This window comes from Tamandua tetradactyla, chromosome 10 (assembly GCF_023851605.1).
Source record: "Tamandua tetradactyla isolate mTamTet1 chromosome 10, mTamTet1.pri, whole genome shotgun sequence".
Lineage (NCBI taxonomy): Eukaryota > Metazoa > Chordata > Mammalia > Pilosa > Myrmecophagidae > Tamandua > Tamandua tetradactyla.
This window is the reverse complement of record NC_135336.1, coordinates 198,897-218,802: the sequence shown is the minus strand read 5'-3', so window position 1 is coordinate 218,802 and position 19,906 is coordinate 198,897. Positions and strand designations below refer to the sequence as shown.

The following is a 19,906-nucleotide window of genomic DNA, read 5'->3' as shown; positions in this document are numbered from 1 at the left end:
CTGGGAGACTTCCTGGAAGATGGTGGCTTAGTAAGACGCGCGGATCTTAGTTTCTCCTCCAGGACACCTACTAGGGGAGTAGAAACGATACAGAAAGCGCCCAAAGCCACAACAGAGATAAAAAAGACAGCGTACCCCATCCTGGAACGGCTGGCTGGCTGAGAGAAGCAGCTCGGGTGAGATCGCTGAGGCGCGCGGGCCTTACCGGGCGGGGTGGCAAGCGGCCGGAGTTACTCCCTTCCCCCTTCCCGGGCCAGCTGGGAGAATTGGAGAGGCGGTCCCCTGAAACCAAGGCGACTGGCGCCCACACCACGCGCAGCCCCCGGACCAACTGAGAGAATTGGATCGGAAACCCCCAGGCCGCGGAGAACGGTGACGGGTGGGGGAGGCCCCTTCCAAACCCGTGACTCCCGGGGAACGTGCACTCTCTCGGGCGGGCCGCTGCCGCTGGCGCCCTCCCGCCACGCTTGTTGCCCAGGGCCGACTAGGAAATTCAGACGGGCTCTTTCCCTGGCTGCGGCGACCAGCAACCCTCCCTGCGTTCGGACCCCGGGCCGGCTCAAGCCGTTTCGGCTAGCGAACCCCCAGGACGGCGAGAGTTTTCCAAAGTTTAAGGTCCCACAGCACCTTTTACTGGTGGGACCCGCAGACAAACGGGTGCCACGAGCGCCACCTACTGGGCAGGATAAGAAAAACAGAACCCAGAGATTTCACAGAAAAATATTACAACCTTGCTGGGTCCAACACCAAGAGAAATCTGAATAAATGCCCAGACGCCAGCAGCAGAAGATAACTGTCCACGCTCAAAAGATTGAGAATATGGCTCAGTCAAAGGAACAAACCAATAGCTCAAATGAGACACAAGAGCTGAGACAACTAATGCTGAATATACGAACAGAAATGGAAAACCTCTTCAAAAATGAAATCGATAAATTGAGGGAGGACATGAAGAGGACATGGGCTGAACATAAAGAAGAAATAGAAAAACTGAAAAAACAAATCGCAGAACTTATGGAAGTGAAGGATAAAGTAGCAAACATAGAAAAAATAATGGATAGCTACAATGATAGATTTAAAGAGACAGAAGATAGAATTAGTGATTTGGAGGATGGAACATCTGAATTCCAAAAAGAAACAGAAACTATAGGGAAAAGAATGGAAAAATTTGAACAGGGTATCAGGGAACTCAAGGACAATATGAACCGCACAAATATACGTGTTGTGGGTGTCCCAGAAGGAGAAGAGAAGGGAAAAGGAGGAGAAAAACTAATGGAAGAAATTATCACTGAAAATTTCCCAACTCTTATGAAAGACCTAAAATTACAGATCCAAGAAGTGCAGCGCACCCCAAAGAGATTAGACCCAAATAGGCGTTCTCCAAGACACTTACTAGTTAGAATGTCAGAGGTCAAAGAGAAAGAGAAGATCTTGAAAGCAGCAAGAGAAAAACAATCCATTACATACAAGGGAAACGCAATAAGACTTTGTGTAGATTTCTCAGCAGAAACCATGGAAGCTAGAAGACAGTGGGATGATATATTTAAAATACTAAAAGAGAAAAACTGCCAACCAAGACTCCTATATCCAGCAAAATTATCCTTCAAAAATGAGGGAGAAATTAAAACATTCTCAGACAAAAAGTCACTGAAAGAATTTGTGACCAAGAGAGCAGCTCTGCAAGAAATACTAAAGGGAGCACTAGAGTCAGATACAAAAAGACAGAAGAGAGAGATATGGAAAAGAGTGTAGAAAGAAGGAAAATCAGATATGATATGTATAATACAAAAGGCAAAATGTTAGAGGAAAATATTATCCAAACAGTAATAACACTAAATGTCAATGGACTGAATTCCCCAATCAAAAGACATAGATTGGCAGAATGGATTAAAAAACAGGATCCTTCTATATGCTGTCTACAGGAAACACATCTTAGACCCAAAGATAAACATAGGTTGAAAGTGAAAGGTTGGGAAAAGATATTTCATGCAAATAAAAACCAGAAAAGAGCAGGAGTGGCTATGCTAATATCCAACAAATTAGACTTCAAATGTAAAACAGTTAAAAGAGACAAAGAAGGACACTATATACTAATAAAAGGAACAATTAAACAAGAAGACATAACAATCATAAATATTTACGCACCGAATCAGAATGCCCCAAAATACGTGAGGAATATACTGCAAACATTGAAAAGGGAAATAGACTCATATACCATAATAGTTGGAGACTTCAACTCACCACTCTCATCAAGGGACAGAACATCTAGACAGAGGATCAACAAAGAAATAGAGAATCTGAATATTACTATAAATGAACTAGACTTAATAGACATTTATAGGACATTACATCCCACAACAGCAGGATACACCTTTTTCTCAAGTGCTCATGGATCATTCTCAAAGATAGACCATATGCTGGGTCACAAAGCAAGTCTTAACAAATTTAAAAAGATTGAAATCTTACACAACACTTTCTCGGACCATAAAGGAATGATGTTGGAAATCAATAATAGGCAGAGTGCCAGAAAATTCACAAATACGTGGAGGCTCAACAACACACTCCTAAACAACGACTGGGTCAAAGAAGAAATTGCAAGGGAAATTAGCAAATACCTCGAGGCGAATGAAAATGAAAACACAACATATCAAAACTTATGGGACGCAGCAAAGGCAGTGCTAAGAGGGAAATTTATTGCTCTAAATGCCTATATCAGAAAAGAAGAAAAGGCAAAAATTCAGGAATTAACTATCCATTTGGAAGAACTGGAGAAAGAACAGCAAGCTAACCCCAAAGCAAGCAAAAGGAAAGAAATAACAAAGATTAGAGCACAAATAAATGAAATTGAAAACATGAAAACAATAGAGAATATCAATAAGGCCAGAAGTTGGTTCTATGAGAAAATCAATAAGATTGATGGGCCCTTAGCAAGATTGACAAAAAGAAGAAGAGAGAGGATGCAAATAAATAAGATCAGAAATGGAAGAGGAGACATAACTACTGACCTCACAGAAATAAAGGAGGTAATAACAGGATACTATGAACAACTTTACGCTAATAAATACAACAATTTAGAGGAAATGGACGGGTTCCTGGAAAGACATGAACAACCAACTTTGACTCAAGAAGACATAGATGACCTCAACAAACCAATCACAAGTAAAGAAATTGAATTAGTCATTCAAAAGCTTCCTAAAAAGAAAAGTCCAGGACCAGATGGCTTCACATGTGAATTCTACCAAACGTTCCAGAAAGAATTAGTACCAATTCTCTTCAACCTCTTCAAAAAAATCGAAGTGGAGGGAAAACTACCTAATTCATTCTATGAAGCCAACATCACCCTCATACCAAAACCAGGCAAAGATATTACAAAAAAAGAAAACTACAGACCAATCTCTCTAATGAATACAGATGCAAAAATCCTCAATAAAATTCTAGCAAATCGTATCCAACAGCACATTAAAAGAATTATACATCATGACCAAGTAGGATTCATCCCAGGTATGCAAGGATGGTTCAACATAAGAAAATCAATTAATGTAATACACCATATCAACAAATCAAAGCAGAAAAATCACATGATCATCTCAATTGATGCAGAGAAGGCATTTGACAAGATTCAACATCCTTTCCTGTTGAAAACACTTCAAAAGATAGGAATACAAGGGAACTTCCTTAAAATGATAGAGGGAATATATGAAAAACCCACAGCTAATATCATCCTCAATGGGGAAAAATTGAAAACGTTCCCCCTAAGATCAGAAACAAGACAAGGATGTCCACTATCACCACTATTATTCAACATTGTGTTGGAGGTTCTAGCCAGAGCAATTAGACAAGAAAAAGAAATACAAGGCATCAAAATTGGAAAGAAAGAAGTAAAACTATCACTGTTTGCAGATGATATGATACTATACGTCGAAAACCCGGAAAAATCCACAACAAAACTACTAGAGCTAATAAATGAGTACAGCAAAGTAGCAGGTTACAAGATCAACATTCAAAAATCTGTAGCATTTCTATACACTAGCAATGAACAAGCGGAAGGGGAAATCAAGAAACGAATCCCATTTACAATTGCAACCAAAAGAATAAAATACCTAGGAATAAATTTAACTAAAGAGACAAAAAACCTATATAAAGAAAACTACAAAAAACTGCTAAAAGAAATCACAGAAGACCTAAACAGATGGAAGGGCATACCGTGTTCATGGATTGGAAGACTAAATATAGTTAAGATGACAATCCTACCTAAATTGATTTACAGATTCAATGCAATACCAATCAAAATCCCAACAACGTATTTTTCAGAAATAGAAAAACCAATAAGCAGATTTATCAGGAAGGGCAGGGTGCCCCGAATTGCTAAAAACATCTTGAGGAAAAAAAACGAAGCTGGAGGTCTTGCACTGCCTGACTTTAAGGCATATTATGAAGCCACAGTGGTCAAAACAGCATGGTATTGGCATAAAGATAGATATATCGACCAATGGAATCGAATAGAGTGCTCAGATATAGACCCTCTCATCTATGGACATTTGATCTTTGATAAGGCAGTCAAGCCACCTCACCTGGGACAGAACAGTCTCTTCAATAAATGGTGCCTAGAGAACTGGATATCCATATGCAAAAGAATGAAAGAAGACCCATATCTCACACCCTACACAAAAGTTAACTCAAAATGGATCAAAGATCTAAACATTAGGTCTAAGACCATAGAACAGTTAGAGGAAAATGTCGGGAGATATCTTACGAATCTTACAATTGGAGGCAGTTTTATGGACCTTAAACCTAAAGCAAAAGCACTGAAGAAGGAAATAAATAAATGGGAACTCCTCAAAATTAAACACTTTTGTGCATCAAAGAACTTCATCAAGAAAGTAGAAAGACAGCCTACACAATGGGAGACAGTATTTGGAAACGACATATCAGATAAAGGTCTATTATCCTGAATTTATAAAGAGATTGTTCATCTCAACAACAAAAAGACAGCCAACCCAATTACAAAATGGGAAAAAGACTTGAACAGACACCTACCAGAAGAGGAAATACAAATGGCCAAAAGGCACATGAAGAGATGCTCAATGTCCCTGGCCATTAGAGGAATGCAAATAAAAACCACAATGAGATATCATCTCACACCCACCAGAATGACCATTATCAACAAAACAGAAAATGACAAGTGCTGGAGAGGATGCGGAGAAAGAGGCACACTTATCCACTGTTGGTGGGAATGTCAAATGGTGTGACCACTGTGGAAGGCAGTTTGGCGGTTCCTCAAAAAGCTGAATATAGAATTGCCATACGACCCAGCAATACCATTGCTGGGTATCTACTCAAAGGACTTAAGGGCAAAGACACAAACGGACATTTGCACACCAATGTTTATAGCAGCGTTATTTACAATTGCAAAGAGATGGAAACAGCCAAAATGTCCATCAACAGAAGAGTGGCTAAACAAACTGGTATATACATACGATGGAATATTATGCAGCTATAAGATAGGATAAACTTATGAAGCATGTAATAACATGGATGGACCTAGAGAACATTATGCTGAGTGAGACTAGCCAAAAACTAAAGGACAAATACTGTATGGTCCCATTGATGTGAACGGACATTCAAGAATAAACTTGGAATATGTCATTGGTAACAGAGTCCAGCAGGAGTTAGAAACAGGGTAAGATAATGGGTAATTGGAGCTGAAGGGATACAGACTGTGCAACAGGACTAGATACAAAAACTCAAAAATGGACAGCACAATAATACCTAATTGTAAAGTAATCATGTTAAAACACTGAATGAAGCTACATCTGAGCTATAGGGTTTTTTTCTTTTTACTATTATTATTACTTTTATTTCTTTTCTCTATATTAACATTCTATATCTTTTTCTGTTGTGTTGCTAGTTCTTCTAAACCGATGCAAATGTACTAAGAAACGATGATCATGCATCTATGTGATGATGTTAAGAATTACTGATTGCATATGTAGAATGATATGATTTCTAAATGTTGGGTTAATTTCTATTTTTCCATCAATTAATAAAAAAAATCAAAAAAAGAAAAAAAATTTACTATTTGTTCCTTCACACAAAAAGTTTGCCAACCCCTGAAGTATATGCTAGGCAATCTGATGACCTTTAAAATTAAAATTTCTGCACATCAAAAGAAATCATTAGCAAAATGAAGAGGTCGGCAACCACCAGAGAAATGAACTCTATAACTCATTAAACCTACAAAGGATTAAGAGTCACAATCTTAAAGGTGAATTCCTAAAAATCATCAAGATAAATAAAATTTCAGGAAAGCACAAGAATAGAAGAAACCAAAACAGCATTTAGGCACTGGAAAAAAAAAAAAAGATAAGTGCCAACCACCAGAAATAAGAGAAAAGCGAAAACCAAATCTCGTGACAATGAAAGCCTGATGCATTCGCATTGAGGCCAAGTCACAGGGGTTTTATGATGGTGGGGAGACACGTCAACAGGCCCCCAATTTTGCAGAGAAATCTGGCAACAGCTGCTAATGTGACAAAGGCATGCTCTGTGCTCAGTTCCCCTTTTGGTACCGACCCTGGAGAAGCTTTCACTTAAGGACAAAGGCATGAGACCATTCATTTTAGTGTTGGTGTCAAGGCCAAAAAGTGGCGGGGGGAAAAAAAAACTGAACGTCCAGGAACTGATGAATGCATAGAGAATGGAACATTACATGTCAGTGAAAAAGAGCTAATCAGGAAAAAAAAGTATCAACATAGGTAAGTCTCAAAAAAAAGAGGGGGTCTGAAGGATGAAAGGAAAGTGAAAGAGAACAGATGTCACACTTCTTTAAGGTTCATACACATCTGAAATGAATTTACATAGTGTTAGGGATATAAAAGTTTAAAAGCATGCATGGGAAGTGAGAAAACTCCCAACTCAGGCTGGTGGTTACCTCTGGGGAGGTGCAGGGGCCTGGAGCCACAAGGGGTACTTGCATTTTATTTGTTAAATGTTATTTCTTAGATTGGGTTATGAATACATGGGTGTTTGTTAATTACTTGCTATGCCTAAAAATATCTCTTTCTAAAGATTGTTAAATACAATACGTTCAAGAGAATGTCACGATGTTCTAACTGGAGAACCGTCTGTTGAAGGTTCTAGGGCCTTCTCCTCTTAAAGGCCTGGCAGCACCAAGCTGAGACTTCCTCATCCCATTCTCTGCCCTGGCCCATGGGTCAGCATTCTCCCTACTGCACCCCGTAATTCCTCCAGGGGTTCAAGAGCTGCCCTGTCCACTGCAGAGCACTCCCCGTTCACACCTTCACCCCCTATCCATCATCAGCCTCCAGGCAGGATGACTGGGTCCCAGCAGGGCCCAGTTACCAAGACATGGCAGGTCTATTCTGCCCTGACCTGGATAGAGCTGGCCTCTGGCCCAGGCACCCAACCAGCGGTCCAAGGGAACCCCTGGGGTGCACACAGCAGCCACTCACTGGCAGCTCAGGGTCACAGCCAAACCCATTGCCCAAAGTACATGGATGTTTTTTTAGATTTTGAGTTTTTCTTGAGAAAACTTGGATGCTTCAGCATCCCTGGATTCATGCTCTTTTGTGAAAGTGACCAGGCGGAGGTGTCAGGGTGAACAGGGACTGCCCCCCTCTTTCCTGCTCCCTATCCCAGGCAAGGCATGACCTCCCCAGTCTGCTGCAGTCCCCATCACTCCCTACTGCCTCTTCACTTCTTCACATACCTTGCCTGGCTGTCACGCTAGTGATTCTCACTCAGGGGACATCCAGGACACTTTGACTGTCATGGGGTAGTGGGTAACATGCAGAGTTCAGGGACACCAGTCACCACCCTGCCACAGACAGGACAGCTCCACAACAGAGAACCACTCAGCCCAAGCATCAGTGGTGCCACACTCAAGAAACCCCAATGCACCCGCTGAGTGGGCGTGCCCTGGGATAACACCACGGGGAGGAGCAACCCAGTCCAGCCTTGCACAGGCCCACAGCCACTTACTTGGAGAGTTTCAGTTCAATCTGCTGCCGGATTTCCTGTCTCTCCTCCTCAGTCCTCCTGGGGAAAATATTCCCGTCCTCCAATTCCTGCTTGTTCAGCCAGTTCCACAGCTTCACTGCCAGGAGCTCCTTCTTGCACTTTCTCAGCAGTGTTCCTAAGAGAGCCATCGAGCAGAAGAGGAGAAAAGGGAGAAAACACATGGCACAGATTCGCAAATCTAACCCACCTGTCAGGGAAAGCAATCTGGATGGGAGGGATGGGAGCTGGACCCAAGTGTCTGCACACCTGGACGCTCACCTGTCACCTGCGGTGCCCTCCAGGTGGAGTGGTGCAATGTAGGGAGGAGCAAAGCCCCATCTCTGCTCACAGAGGCCCCCAGCCCTGTGCCATGTGTTCCTTGGCTGCTGGGGACCTCCTGGTGGCACCTGTCCTGGGGTGGCTACCCATGGGCTCTCCTGCACTTTTGAAAGTGCCCATTTGGACCATAAATCATACAGTCCCTTTACCCATGGTGGCCCCTCCCCACTCCTTCCCCATCTAGTACATGCCCCTCCGCACTGCTGCTGCACTCTGACCACACGGCTCTCCAGCCAGTCCCTAGAACCCCCCCCTCAGGGTCTCTTTCTGCCCAGACCACCCCAGGTCTTGGGATCACCCGAACCACACAGCCCAGCTAGAATGGCATCTGCTCAAAGAAGCACCAAGGAGCCTCAGGACACCACCCACCACCCTCTTTCAATCCTGACCCATTGGACGTGTTTCTTCTGTGTTAGTTTATCATCCGCCTCCCCCACTAGACTGGCTCAACAAGAGCCTGGTCACATCGTGTCCCTTCCTCCTGAAGAGTGTGACGTGGTAGGTTATCAATGAGTGTTGCCACCTGGGCCAACGGTAGGCTGGTCTGGGGCCCACTGGGCGGAGGCTTGCTTTTCATGTCCTGCAACAATCAAAATGACCCCACATATGCCAGATGTTCCCAGGACGAGAACCAAGGGTGTGTTGGAGCCAGGTGAGGCACGGGAAGAAGCGAAGGGTGCACTTGGGAGTGGTGAGGACTGTGGCAGACCAAGGAGGGCACGGCTTGCCTAGGATGGGGAGCAGAAAAGAGGGAGGCAGTCACTGTTCAACCCTGACACCTCTGCCTGGTCACTTTCACAAAAGAACGTGGATCCAGGGTTGCCAAAACTAAGTTTTTCAAGACAAACTCAAAATCTTGAAAAGATATCCATCTACTTTGGACAGTGTGGGGCCGAGTCAAACACACCTGCAGTGGGTGAAATCCGGCACAAATATGATCCTAGGGTGGTATCCCAAATTGAAGAGTGTCCCCTGAGTTCATATCTACTCAGAACCTCAGGATGCAGCCCTATTAGCCAACAAGCTTCTTGTAAATATAACTAGTTAAGATGAGGTCATGCAGGCTTAGGGTGGGCCTTTAGGAAGAGGAGGGAACTCCTGAGACACACACCCAGGGAAGAAGGCTATATGCCACTGGAGGCAGAGATGGAGCAATATATCTACAAGCAGGAAACACCAAGGATGCCAGCAATTCCCAGAAGCTAGGAGCAAGGCACAGGAGATTCTCCCCCATAGGCTCCAGAAGGAGCTACCCTGCCAACACTTTCACTTCAGATTTCCAGTCTCCTGGACTGGGAGAGAGAACATTTCTAGTGTTTTAAGTCACCCAGCTTCAGCAGCCCTAGGAAACAAATGCATGAGGAGAATGTTGAGATGTTGAAATGTAAGAGGAGAAGAACCACTGTGTTTCCAGCTTGGAAGTGCCTTCACCTGTGCTAGGAAAAGGGGGGGTGTGGGGGTTGTCTAATGAGCTTTCTGAATAGCTGAGTCCCCAGCTACCCCTGGCAACTGCAGATACTGGCTGTTTGCAAGTATAAAGTATAATATAGCATAGTCATTTGCTGTTCTACTAGGGCATGGATTTACATTCTGTGGGCTCAAACCATCACCTTACATAGTCACTTCCATAGATGGAGACAAACTTTAAGAAAAATGGGCTCCCAAAGAGGGTCAGCTCCAGCAGTGGGTGATGGAAACACAAAGCAAGAACCCAAGTTTAACAGTGTGCTAGGGATATAGTAGCATATAGCTGAGCCTTGCATCTCTAATGTGAACTTGCTTGCCTTGTGCTTTATAGAGAATAAGCAACATAACTCTGAATCCATTTCAGCAAGGACCCCAGCCAAATTTGTTTTAATAGCTTTATAAATTTATAGAACTATAAAGGATCTGGAGGAGCCACATACATTTTTTAGTTGGTCTTTGCTGCATTTTATGGGGGAAATTGAAAGCTAGAGTGGCAATTCATGAATTTGGGGAGTCTCAAAGGTCTCAGGACAAATCCTTTTTGAATGTCAAGGGTCTAATACATGGCAAAGAGGGACTGCCATTTTCAGAGAATTAGAATGTGCTTCACCATAAAGCTGCATTGAATGTGGTTTAATCAGTTTTAGCTTTTGATAAAGAACATCCTTAAGTCTACTGCAAATGTCTCAGGCATGTCATTACAAACTTTAATCATATTTGCTCTTGAATGAGGAAAAAGACCCTGTCATTAGATATTCCTCAATGGAAAGGAGAATTCACTCCATGTGAGCTCTAAGTGCCAGCAACAAGTAATTCTCACATGCTTGTCACACCTGGCTCTTTAAGTGTGACATTCGGAAGGACAACAGCGAAAATGTATGGAGTGACTGCCTTTCCCCCATCAGGTGGTTGTAGCAGGCATCTTTCCTTACAAGTTAGACATGGAATTTCCAGAAAATAAAGTAGTTTAAAGTGAGAATTGTTTTCTCTTTCTATCCTTTCACCCAGCAGTGCTCCTTCTAGAAGTATGCCTGCCAAAACTTGCAGGGTGAGCATATAAAGCAAGAATAAATGTAAAAAAGATGTGCATGCCAGCATTATTTATGAAAATATGACATTAAACACAATTCAATGTCCAACAAGAGGGGCTTATTAAACAAATCACAGTGCAGCTGCCCTGAATATCATGTACCTATAAAAATGTGGTGTGTAAATTATGGATTGACAAAAATACACTCGTGGTATATTGCTAAGGAAAGTCACTATAGAAAAGTATGCATATTATACATAGAAATATATGCATGTCCAACTTTGTAAATATATATATTCTTATTATAAATCAGCAAAGTCAGAAATTGATCATTTTCTTATTCATATTGTTTTTAGTATTATATATATTTATCACAAATATAGATTCCTTGTATAAAAATGACTTCTTAAATATTGGTGAGGGGTGTTAACAAAAATGGCATAGTAAGGTGTCTGGAAATTCTCTGTTCCATAAAAGCAATGAGAAAAGTGGCAAAAACTGTCAGATTTTTCCAAAATCTGGAAATTAACCAAAGGCTCACAGCAGTCCAGGGAGGGTGAATTCAGGGAGAGCAGCAGGATCTTGGTAAGAATATTTTTTCTTGCAAGCTGCATCCCCTGCTCTCGCCCCTCTGCTGTAACCTTGACCTGCCTGGAAGCCCCTGGCAACAACACAACAGGGCCAGAGCTCTTTCGAAGGCCCTTGACCCATCCAACGGCTCCTGGGAAGAGCCCCCTTGCATGGCCGCCCATGTGAAAAGCCTTATCCCTAGGCATTTGTCGAAAAAGAATATTGTCTTTCCAAGTGCAAGACTTCCAGCCCCGCTCAATACACTCTGGGGTTGTTTATTGGCACAAGCAAATAAGAGTCAATGCATAGGCTCTAGAAAATAAATTCAATTAATGGAAAACCCAAGGCTGCCAGGTCCAGCCCAACTCCAGCAAACACAAGGGCATTTCCCAGGCACAGCAGACAGGTAGCAATTAGGAGATGGGATGGGCCCTGACACCAGAGGGACCTCAACAGTTGCTGAGGGGCAGGGACAGGGCTCCCACAGTCCCTGCGGGGGCAGCCCCCCACGCCCTGCACATCTGACCCGGAGACCCTGCAACTCAGGACAATCCCAGCCTGGGCTGGCAGCCAGCTCCCCTTGTATCCCATGCAGCAAAGGAGGCACATGGAGAACTCTGGCCCATCTTACTTGAGCCCATGGAGGCCTCTGATGTGGTCCATCATGCCATCTTTTAGAGGGCTGTCTTCTCTCGCCTTCCAATCTGACTGCCCCCATCCAGTGTTGTCTCCTGTCTCCTCCAACCTCTTCTCCCTCTGCCTACCTATGCCCCAACCTGACCTCCTGTCCTACAACATTAAGAGCTGGCTGAAGATGACACAGCCTCTCCCTTCAACCCAGGCTTTCAGCTTTCTTCCTGACATCTCCACTTGGCTCTCTCTCAGGCAACTCAAACTCAGCACATGGAAAGCTGAGCTCCAGCTTTTCCACTGAAGTGAAAGATTAAGTGACAGGACCAGTATCTACCCCTGGGCCTGCCTGCAGGCTCCATCCTCTTAGCCCTTAATTTTTTCTCTGTTGTCTAAGGCGTCCACCTAGAAGACCCTCCCACGTGTTCAGCAGAGAGGAGAAGAGGCAGTGCATGCACCAGCTGAGCTCAGAGTTGGGCGACTACAATCATCTGGCAGATGGGGCATTGTTCTCATGTGTGCACCCTCACAACAAATCCTAATCACTTGTTTGTGGCGCTTCTTCCCTAAAAACAGCTATTATAGGAGCATGAAACATTTTCACCCAATGGAAATAAACAAATCTAGTGAGCTCATCCACGATGATATCTCTGTGCTCATTTCTATCACATGCAAAGTCAGGAGATGTCTGCTCGGTCATATGGAGCAAGGCACACGAGGACAGGAGTGTGAAGATCGGGGAGGGCCCTTGGGAGGAAGTCTGAGCTGGAGCCCAGAAAGTAAGTGGGATTTCGCATAGGGAGCCCAATAGGCAGAACCCAATTTCACTCCACAGGAGGACTCTGCAGTGAAAATCTGCCTTAACTCCCAGATTAACAGTGACTGTACTGAGGAGGAATTTGGGGAGGAGAGCAGAAATGGAAAGGTACAGGAATCAGTACCTCCATCAAAACAACCACTCAACAGACAGCAACTGTCTGAATCAACTACCTGGAAACTCTGGGGCCTGGGAGCACACTGAAGCAAGCAAGGCAAAGCAGGAGGAAGAGGCTGGTAAACTGCTCTCTCTGTGGAGGTTACGGCCACCCATCCCCCATGCTAACAAAAGGCAACAGGGGTGCAGCCCCTGGCAGAGCTTGCTGGTGCAAGAGAGGGACAAAAAAATCTAGTTCCCCAAGAGTGGGAAGGGGTGGGTGGGTGTGGAGTGCTGTCCAATCAATGATCACTACTTTGGGTCACTGGGGGCCTGGTTCTGAGGGCGGCCACTGTTCCAACACACTCCAGACAAAGGCAGAAGAGGAGACTTAAAGATAGTACAGAGGATAACTGAAGGGCAGCTGAAGGGCTGGGCAGGTGCCCAGCCAAGAAAGTGCAGCTTTCAGGAGCCATGGAAGAAGCTCTTGTTGTGGTTTCTGGTCCCCTGTTTCCATCACCAGGGCAGTTTCTAACCAGCACTCACTTTGTGCTACCCTGGCTTTGTTCTGGCTGGGAAAGACTGACTTGGGAGACTCCTCTCTGGCATTTCCTTCTCTCAGAATTTGCCCTCCAATCAAAAGCAGCTTGAGATAAGCAGATTAACAGTCAAATTGGGTCAGGTAGCCTTGGGCAAAAGCTTGCTGCTTTAAGTCCTGCTGTGAACATCTGGGAGAGGGAGAAGTTCTGTTTCCAGGGGGGTAGAGGGGAACATGCAAACTCTGATAAACAGGGGAACTCCTAAGTCCACTAGCAAGCAAAAGGCCAGGACAAGACATGAGCCCAGAAAAGGCAGGGAGGACCCTGTACTTTGCATACACCTTGGGCTGACCTGCCTGATAAGAGGTTTAAACACTGAGGGGGGGGTCACCATCCAATGCAAAAGCAATTTGCAAAGACGGTGAAAGGTGTTTTTTGTTTAAGTTTGCTTGCTTTAGTTAGCTCCTAAAACATAAGAAAATCTCTGTCATACTACCAGCTGGATATAAACCCAAGGAAAGACACATCAGGGAATAAATATCAGAGTTAACATTTTAAAACAGTAAAATGTACAGTGTGCAGCAAAAGATTACGAGAGAAACAAGTAAAAAGGAAATGATGGCCCATCCAAAGAAAGAAGATAAAATATCCAGAAAACATCAACAAAGAAGCCCAGACTGGGGACAAAATGATCTTCAATATGCTCAAAGGAATGACAGTAAATACAGAAAAGAACTAAAATATATCAGTAAAATAATTAATGAAGAATATGAGAATATCAATAAAGAGGTAGAAATTTTAAAAAGGAACCAAACAGAACTACTGGAGTAGAAGACCACAATAACTGAAATGAAAAATTCCCACGAGGGTTGGCAGATTGGAGCTAGCAAAAGAATCAGTGAACTCAGAAACAAGGCAATAAAAATGAGTCAAAATGAGGGACAGAAAGAAAAAATAATTATAAAAATAGTCTAAAACCTCCTGGGACACCATTCAAGTATACCAATACATGCACTGTGGGAGTCCCAGGAGGAGAAGAAAAGAGCAGGAGGAATAGCCAAAGAAATAACTACAGAAAACTTTCCAACCATAGAAAAAGATGTGAATATGCACATCCAAAAAGCCCAGAGAATACCAAACAAGATAAACTTAAAGAGAAACACACCCCCTCACATACTGATCAACTCTTTAACACCAAGGACAAGGAAAGCTGCAAGAGAGAACACAAACAACAGCTGATGTACAAGGCAGTCCAAATGTGACTGAATGCCAATTTCTCATCAAAAACCATGGAGGTAAGAAGTGAGTGGGTTGAAATACTTAAAGTAGTGTGAGAAAACAGTCAACAAACAATAATTTTATATCCAGTGAGACTTTCTTTCAAAACAGAGGGAGAGGTTAAGATTCACAGATAAACAAAAGCTGAAGGAATTCATTGCCACCAAGATATGCACTGCAAGCAATGCTAAGGGAGCTCTTCAGACTGAAAGGAAAGGACAGTAGAGAATGGATCAGTAACACAAGGAAATAAAGACTTCCAGTAAAGTAGCCATATGGGTAATTTAAAATGCCAGTACTATTGTATTGTAATTTTTGGTATGTAACTCCACTGATTTCTTCCTACAAATGCATAAAAAGTAATGAAAAAAACTATGGTTTAGGACATACAATGTATGAAGATATAATTTGTACCAAGAAAAAAAAAGGTGGAGAGAGAGAGGGGTAGAGAAACAATGTATGAGTATGCTATTGAAGTCAAGTTGGTACAAAATCACATGTGATTGTCATATATTTAGGATGTTAAGTTTAAACTTCATGGTGACCACAAGGAAAATTTATGAAAAATATGTCCAGAAAGAAATAAGAAGGGACTCAATATGGCACAATACAAAAAATAATTATAATGATTATGGAAGTAGGCATTAGCAAAAGAAATTGAGGGACAAAAAAAGGTTTGAGACTTACAAAGCCTTACAAAATAGTGGAATAAAGTCCTGCATTATCAGTAGTTACTTTAAATGTAAACAGATTAAACTCCCACTGAAAAAGCAGAGACAAGCAGAGGGATAAAAAATCACAAACCAACTATATGTTGTTTATAAAAGACTCACCTTAAAATCAAAGATGTAAGTTGGCTGAAAGTGAAAGGATGGAAGTAATATACCATGCAAGTAGTATGTATCAGATAAAATAGACTTTAAGTTAAAAAAAGTGTTATGAGGAACAAAGATGGTCATCATATGCTGACAAAGGTGTCAGTTCAACAAGAAGATGTAACAATTATAAATATATATGCACCTAATTCCAGATCCCCAAAATATATAAAGCAAATACTAACAGTCTAAGATAGACTATATGTTTGGTCAAAAACAGGTCTCAAAAAATATTAAAAGACTGAAATTATACAAAGTATCTTCTCTGACCACAATTGCATGAAACTGGAAATAAATAACAGGCAGAGAACTGGAAAATCCACAATATGAATTTCAAATATCACACTCTTGAACAATCAGTGGGTCAAAGAAGAAATCACAAGGGAAATCAGTAAATATCACTCAATTGGAAAAGAATACTCTTCAATAAATGGTACCAGGTAACTCAATCAAGGACCCGTGGTGGGGACAAAGAGAGCCCGTTCCTGAAGCCCAGCAGTCCAAGGCCCCCATTCTCAAGGAAGGGGAGTCTCCAAGCCAGTAGCATCGGTGGCATCCGAGTTCAGGCTGCCCTCATCTTCCAGGCCAGGAAGCTCTGGGACCCTGTTTCTAAGCTGATGCCAGCCCGAGGGCCAAGGCTGAGCCCTGGGTGGTGGGCTCTGCTCCACTCCCCAGCACCTCCCAGGACGCCACCCAGATGACCCACTATGGCCAGGAGGGTGACGGCTCCCGAGGGTGGCCTTTCCTGGTCCTGATGGGCACACGGCCTTATATGGCAGAGGAGACTGTGCTGACACTCCAGGCGGGCCCACCGTGCTCACACGTCCTATAAGGCCTTTATCTGCTGACACTGGTCAACCCTCAACCCCCTAGCTACTCTCCTGGGTGACTGGGTCATTGTCGCTGAGGATGGGGGGCTCTGTTTTCTTCACTGGTGGATCCCAGCACCAAAAACTATTCCTGGCACTTAGTAGGGGCTCAGCAAATGTCTGTTGAATTTATAAACATCCCACCCTCACCCAGTCTCTGGGAATTATGGATTTTGGACTCATCTCTCCCCACATCCTCTGGGCCTGGCATGATAGATGTGTGTGGACTGAACAAATGAAGACAGAATTAGATAAATGCTGGGTAGAGAACTGTAATAATAATAATAACAGCTAACATTTTGAAATTACCTACAATAGCCAGAAGTACTCTGGAACTTTCCCCACACCATCCAAAGGTAGAGCAATTGCAAAAGGGGCCACACACCCAACTCTATCCGGCCTCCCCATCTCCTGAATCTGGACTGGCCTTGAGAATTGGTTCAGCTGACAAGACAGGTGCAAGTCAGGGTGTGGAGGTGGGAGAGGCCCAATGGTTTCTGCCTGTTTTCCCTCTCACACAGCTCTGCACCTTTGCCACCAAACCACAGGAATGGGCCCCGAGCTGCCTGCTGCAGGGATGTGAGAGACACAGAAGCCCAATCAGCTGACTGCAGGAGTGCGGCTGCATCGCAATCCCAGCAGAGAGCAGCAGACGCAACAGCTAGCCTATACACCCACAAGGAGTGAGAAGTGGTGGGCTTTCTAAGGCAGCTGGTATCAGCTTGCTTTGTTATGCAGCATCATTGTAGCAAAAGTAACTGATACAACTTCTGTGGTGTAGACCCAACTAGCATTGCCTTTCCAGATGAGAACCAAGGCCTAGAGAGGGGGCAACTTTCCCAAGGCTGCCCTGCTCCTAAATGGGAGAGTCAGGAAGGGGGCCCGGGCTATACCCCTGCTGTGTGGAAGTGAATGACTGAATGAAGGGACAGTTTCTAAGCACCAACCCTGGACCATTTCATGACCTGGGGGTGGAAGGAGAGGATGGTGACAGCCTGGAGGACAGAAGGTGTGGGTGGGCACAGGACAGGGTGTGTGCCCACCCCCCAAGGTTGGAACCAGGGGTCCTAGCAGGGAGGAGGGGACACTGAGCAAGAGGCAGGCTAGACTCAAACCAGGAGGGCAGCCAGTGTCTGTGAGGTGATGGGAGGAGCTCGTGATGGGCTGTGAGCAGAGCAAGCAGGGACCCACTTCGGGGCACCAGTCTGGGGTCGATTCAAACCATGACATGGGAGGGTCCTCCAAGTTCCCTCCCAGGGGCCACATGAAGGAGGTGGCCACACCCTTGAGGCAAAGCATGGCAGCATAAGAGCTTCTGGAAAGGTGAGAGCCACGCCTACCTCACACACCATCTTGGGAAGAAATGTACTGGCACAGTGCCATGGAGGGGTTGTCATTAGGGGTGAACCCAGGAGCCTCTGCCTGCCCAGACGTGCAGCTCTGCTCTTCCACCCCTCAGAAGGGACACCACACAGAAGGCAGGGTCAGAGCAGGATGGGCTTGCAAACTCTAAGAAATAAAACATAAGGGGTTGATGATAAGAGCAGGGCATACTCCACACTAGATTTAGGATAAAAACAGAGGGCAATCACAGCAAAATTCGTTCATGTACAACTCTCAGAGAGACCTCAACAAATACCTGCTACCTGCACAGAGAAAACACAGTAAGTGCTTGTTACCTGCCCAGAGAAACCTCAACAAACACCTGTTCACCTGCACAAAGAGAGATCTCAATAAACAACTGTCACCTGCATGGAAAAGGACTTTGGTCATTACCTGTTACCTGCACAGAAAGATAACTTGGTCAGTACCTGTTACCTGCACAGAGACCTTAAAAGTACCTGTCAACTGCACAGAGAAACTTCAGTAAGTATTTCAACTGCACAGAGACTTCAGCACATGCCTGTTACGTGTATAGAGAAACCTTAATTTCTGTTACCTGCACTGACTTCAGTAGATGCCGGTTAACTGCATAGAGACCTCAGTAAGTACCTGTCTCTTGCACACTGAACACTCAGTAGGTACCTGCCACCTGCACAGACCTGCTAGCCTCAGCCCCTCTGATCCTCACCATGCTCTATCATGCCCTGGAAAGCTCAGCCCATTGCATGTGCAGCAGGTAGAGCATATGCTGCCTGCCTAGAGGGGCCCCAAGCCCCTGCACAGAGCTCAGTCCTCAGGTAACTTCAGAGGGAAGAGGACTGCCTTATACTTTCCAAGTGGGAACCTGAGGCCTCCGAAGAAGGGACAGCCCCCAGGCCCCACGTACTGGTCCCCCCCATGCCGGCTGCTCTCCAGGGCATAGGAGACGGGGCCTGCTGGAGCAGGGGTGGGGGGGTGAGCAGAACAAGGCAGAGGAGCCCACCCTTCCTGGTTCCCCACTGGGGGCCTCAGTCCACAGACAGTGAAATGCTGCACTGATGGAGAAGTTTTGATTCTCTTTCTGAATGCCAGCAGTGGTTATGACTTAGAGATTGTGTGACCTTCTGCTGCCTGTGGGTGCACAGAAAAGTCGGGTGCCACCAGCATGTCACCAGAAACAAGGGGTACAGAGACCTTGGGACAACCCAATAAAGTGGCTTTGAGGATCACACCCAGGCATTCAGCTAGAATGACATACCAAGTACACTCATGTCACCCCCTGATGTCTGCCTCTCTCCATGGATGGGACTTGGCTTTGCTCGCCATGCATACAGTAGGTGCTCATTCAAGGGAACCTGAATGACTGAATGGCCCCTGGTTGACCCTAACCTTCCCAGTGAGCCACCCATGCAGCACAAGCCTCCCTTCTTCCTCTCCATATTCTCTCTCTCAACCAGCACTCCCTTCCCCAGCTCCTACCAGCTACACATCCTCATTTCTCTCCCTTGCCTCTGTTTCCCCACACCCCCATCACTCCTCCTTTGCAGGCCCAGGTCCCCTCTCTCACTGGACCAAGGACCCTCGGCAGTCCCTCTTGCCTCCCTTCTGAAGCCCCCTCCCCACAAACCGCTCTGGAAGCCTGAATCATGATGGAAGAATCTCTGGAAGGAACCCTTCAGCTGCAGGGGCCCCCACTGCCCCCCACACCAAACAGCAGTAACGGTCAACTAGTAGCATGTACCTCCTCTAAGCAAGGCACAGGGCTCAGCCCTTTGTGTGCATTTCCCCCCTTCACATCCAACTCTCCAGTTAGATAAGTGCTAGGGATTATCATTCCTATTCTGCAGATGCAGATGTCAAGGCAGAGAGAGGTTAATCACTCGTCCAAAGTCACACAGCCAACGTGGGGGATTTGGGACGCCACTTGGAGGCTTCTTGCTCAGGTCCACCTCTCTTCAAATCACATATAAAGTCTCTGAGCTTCTCTCACACTACGTTGGATTCAAAGAGACTATGCC

The 19,906-nt window shown here is 44.7% G+C and overlaps 1 protein-coding gene across 1 annotated transcript in view; it reads right to left on the bottom strand.

Moving 5' to 3' along the window:
• Positions 1 to 19,906, bottom strand: part of LOC143647771 (phosphatase and actin regulator 3-like) — a 49,623-nt gene that overhangs the window by 13,382 nt on the left and 16,335 nt on the right. The window contains exon 5 of the mRNA XM_077117522.1: positions 7,999 to 8,152. Within this exon, the coding sequence (XP_076973637.1) occupies positions 7,999 to 8,152 (154 nt within the window). The remainder of the gene's footprint in view (positions 1 to 7,998; positions 8,153 to 19,906) is intronic.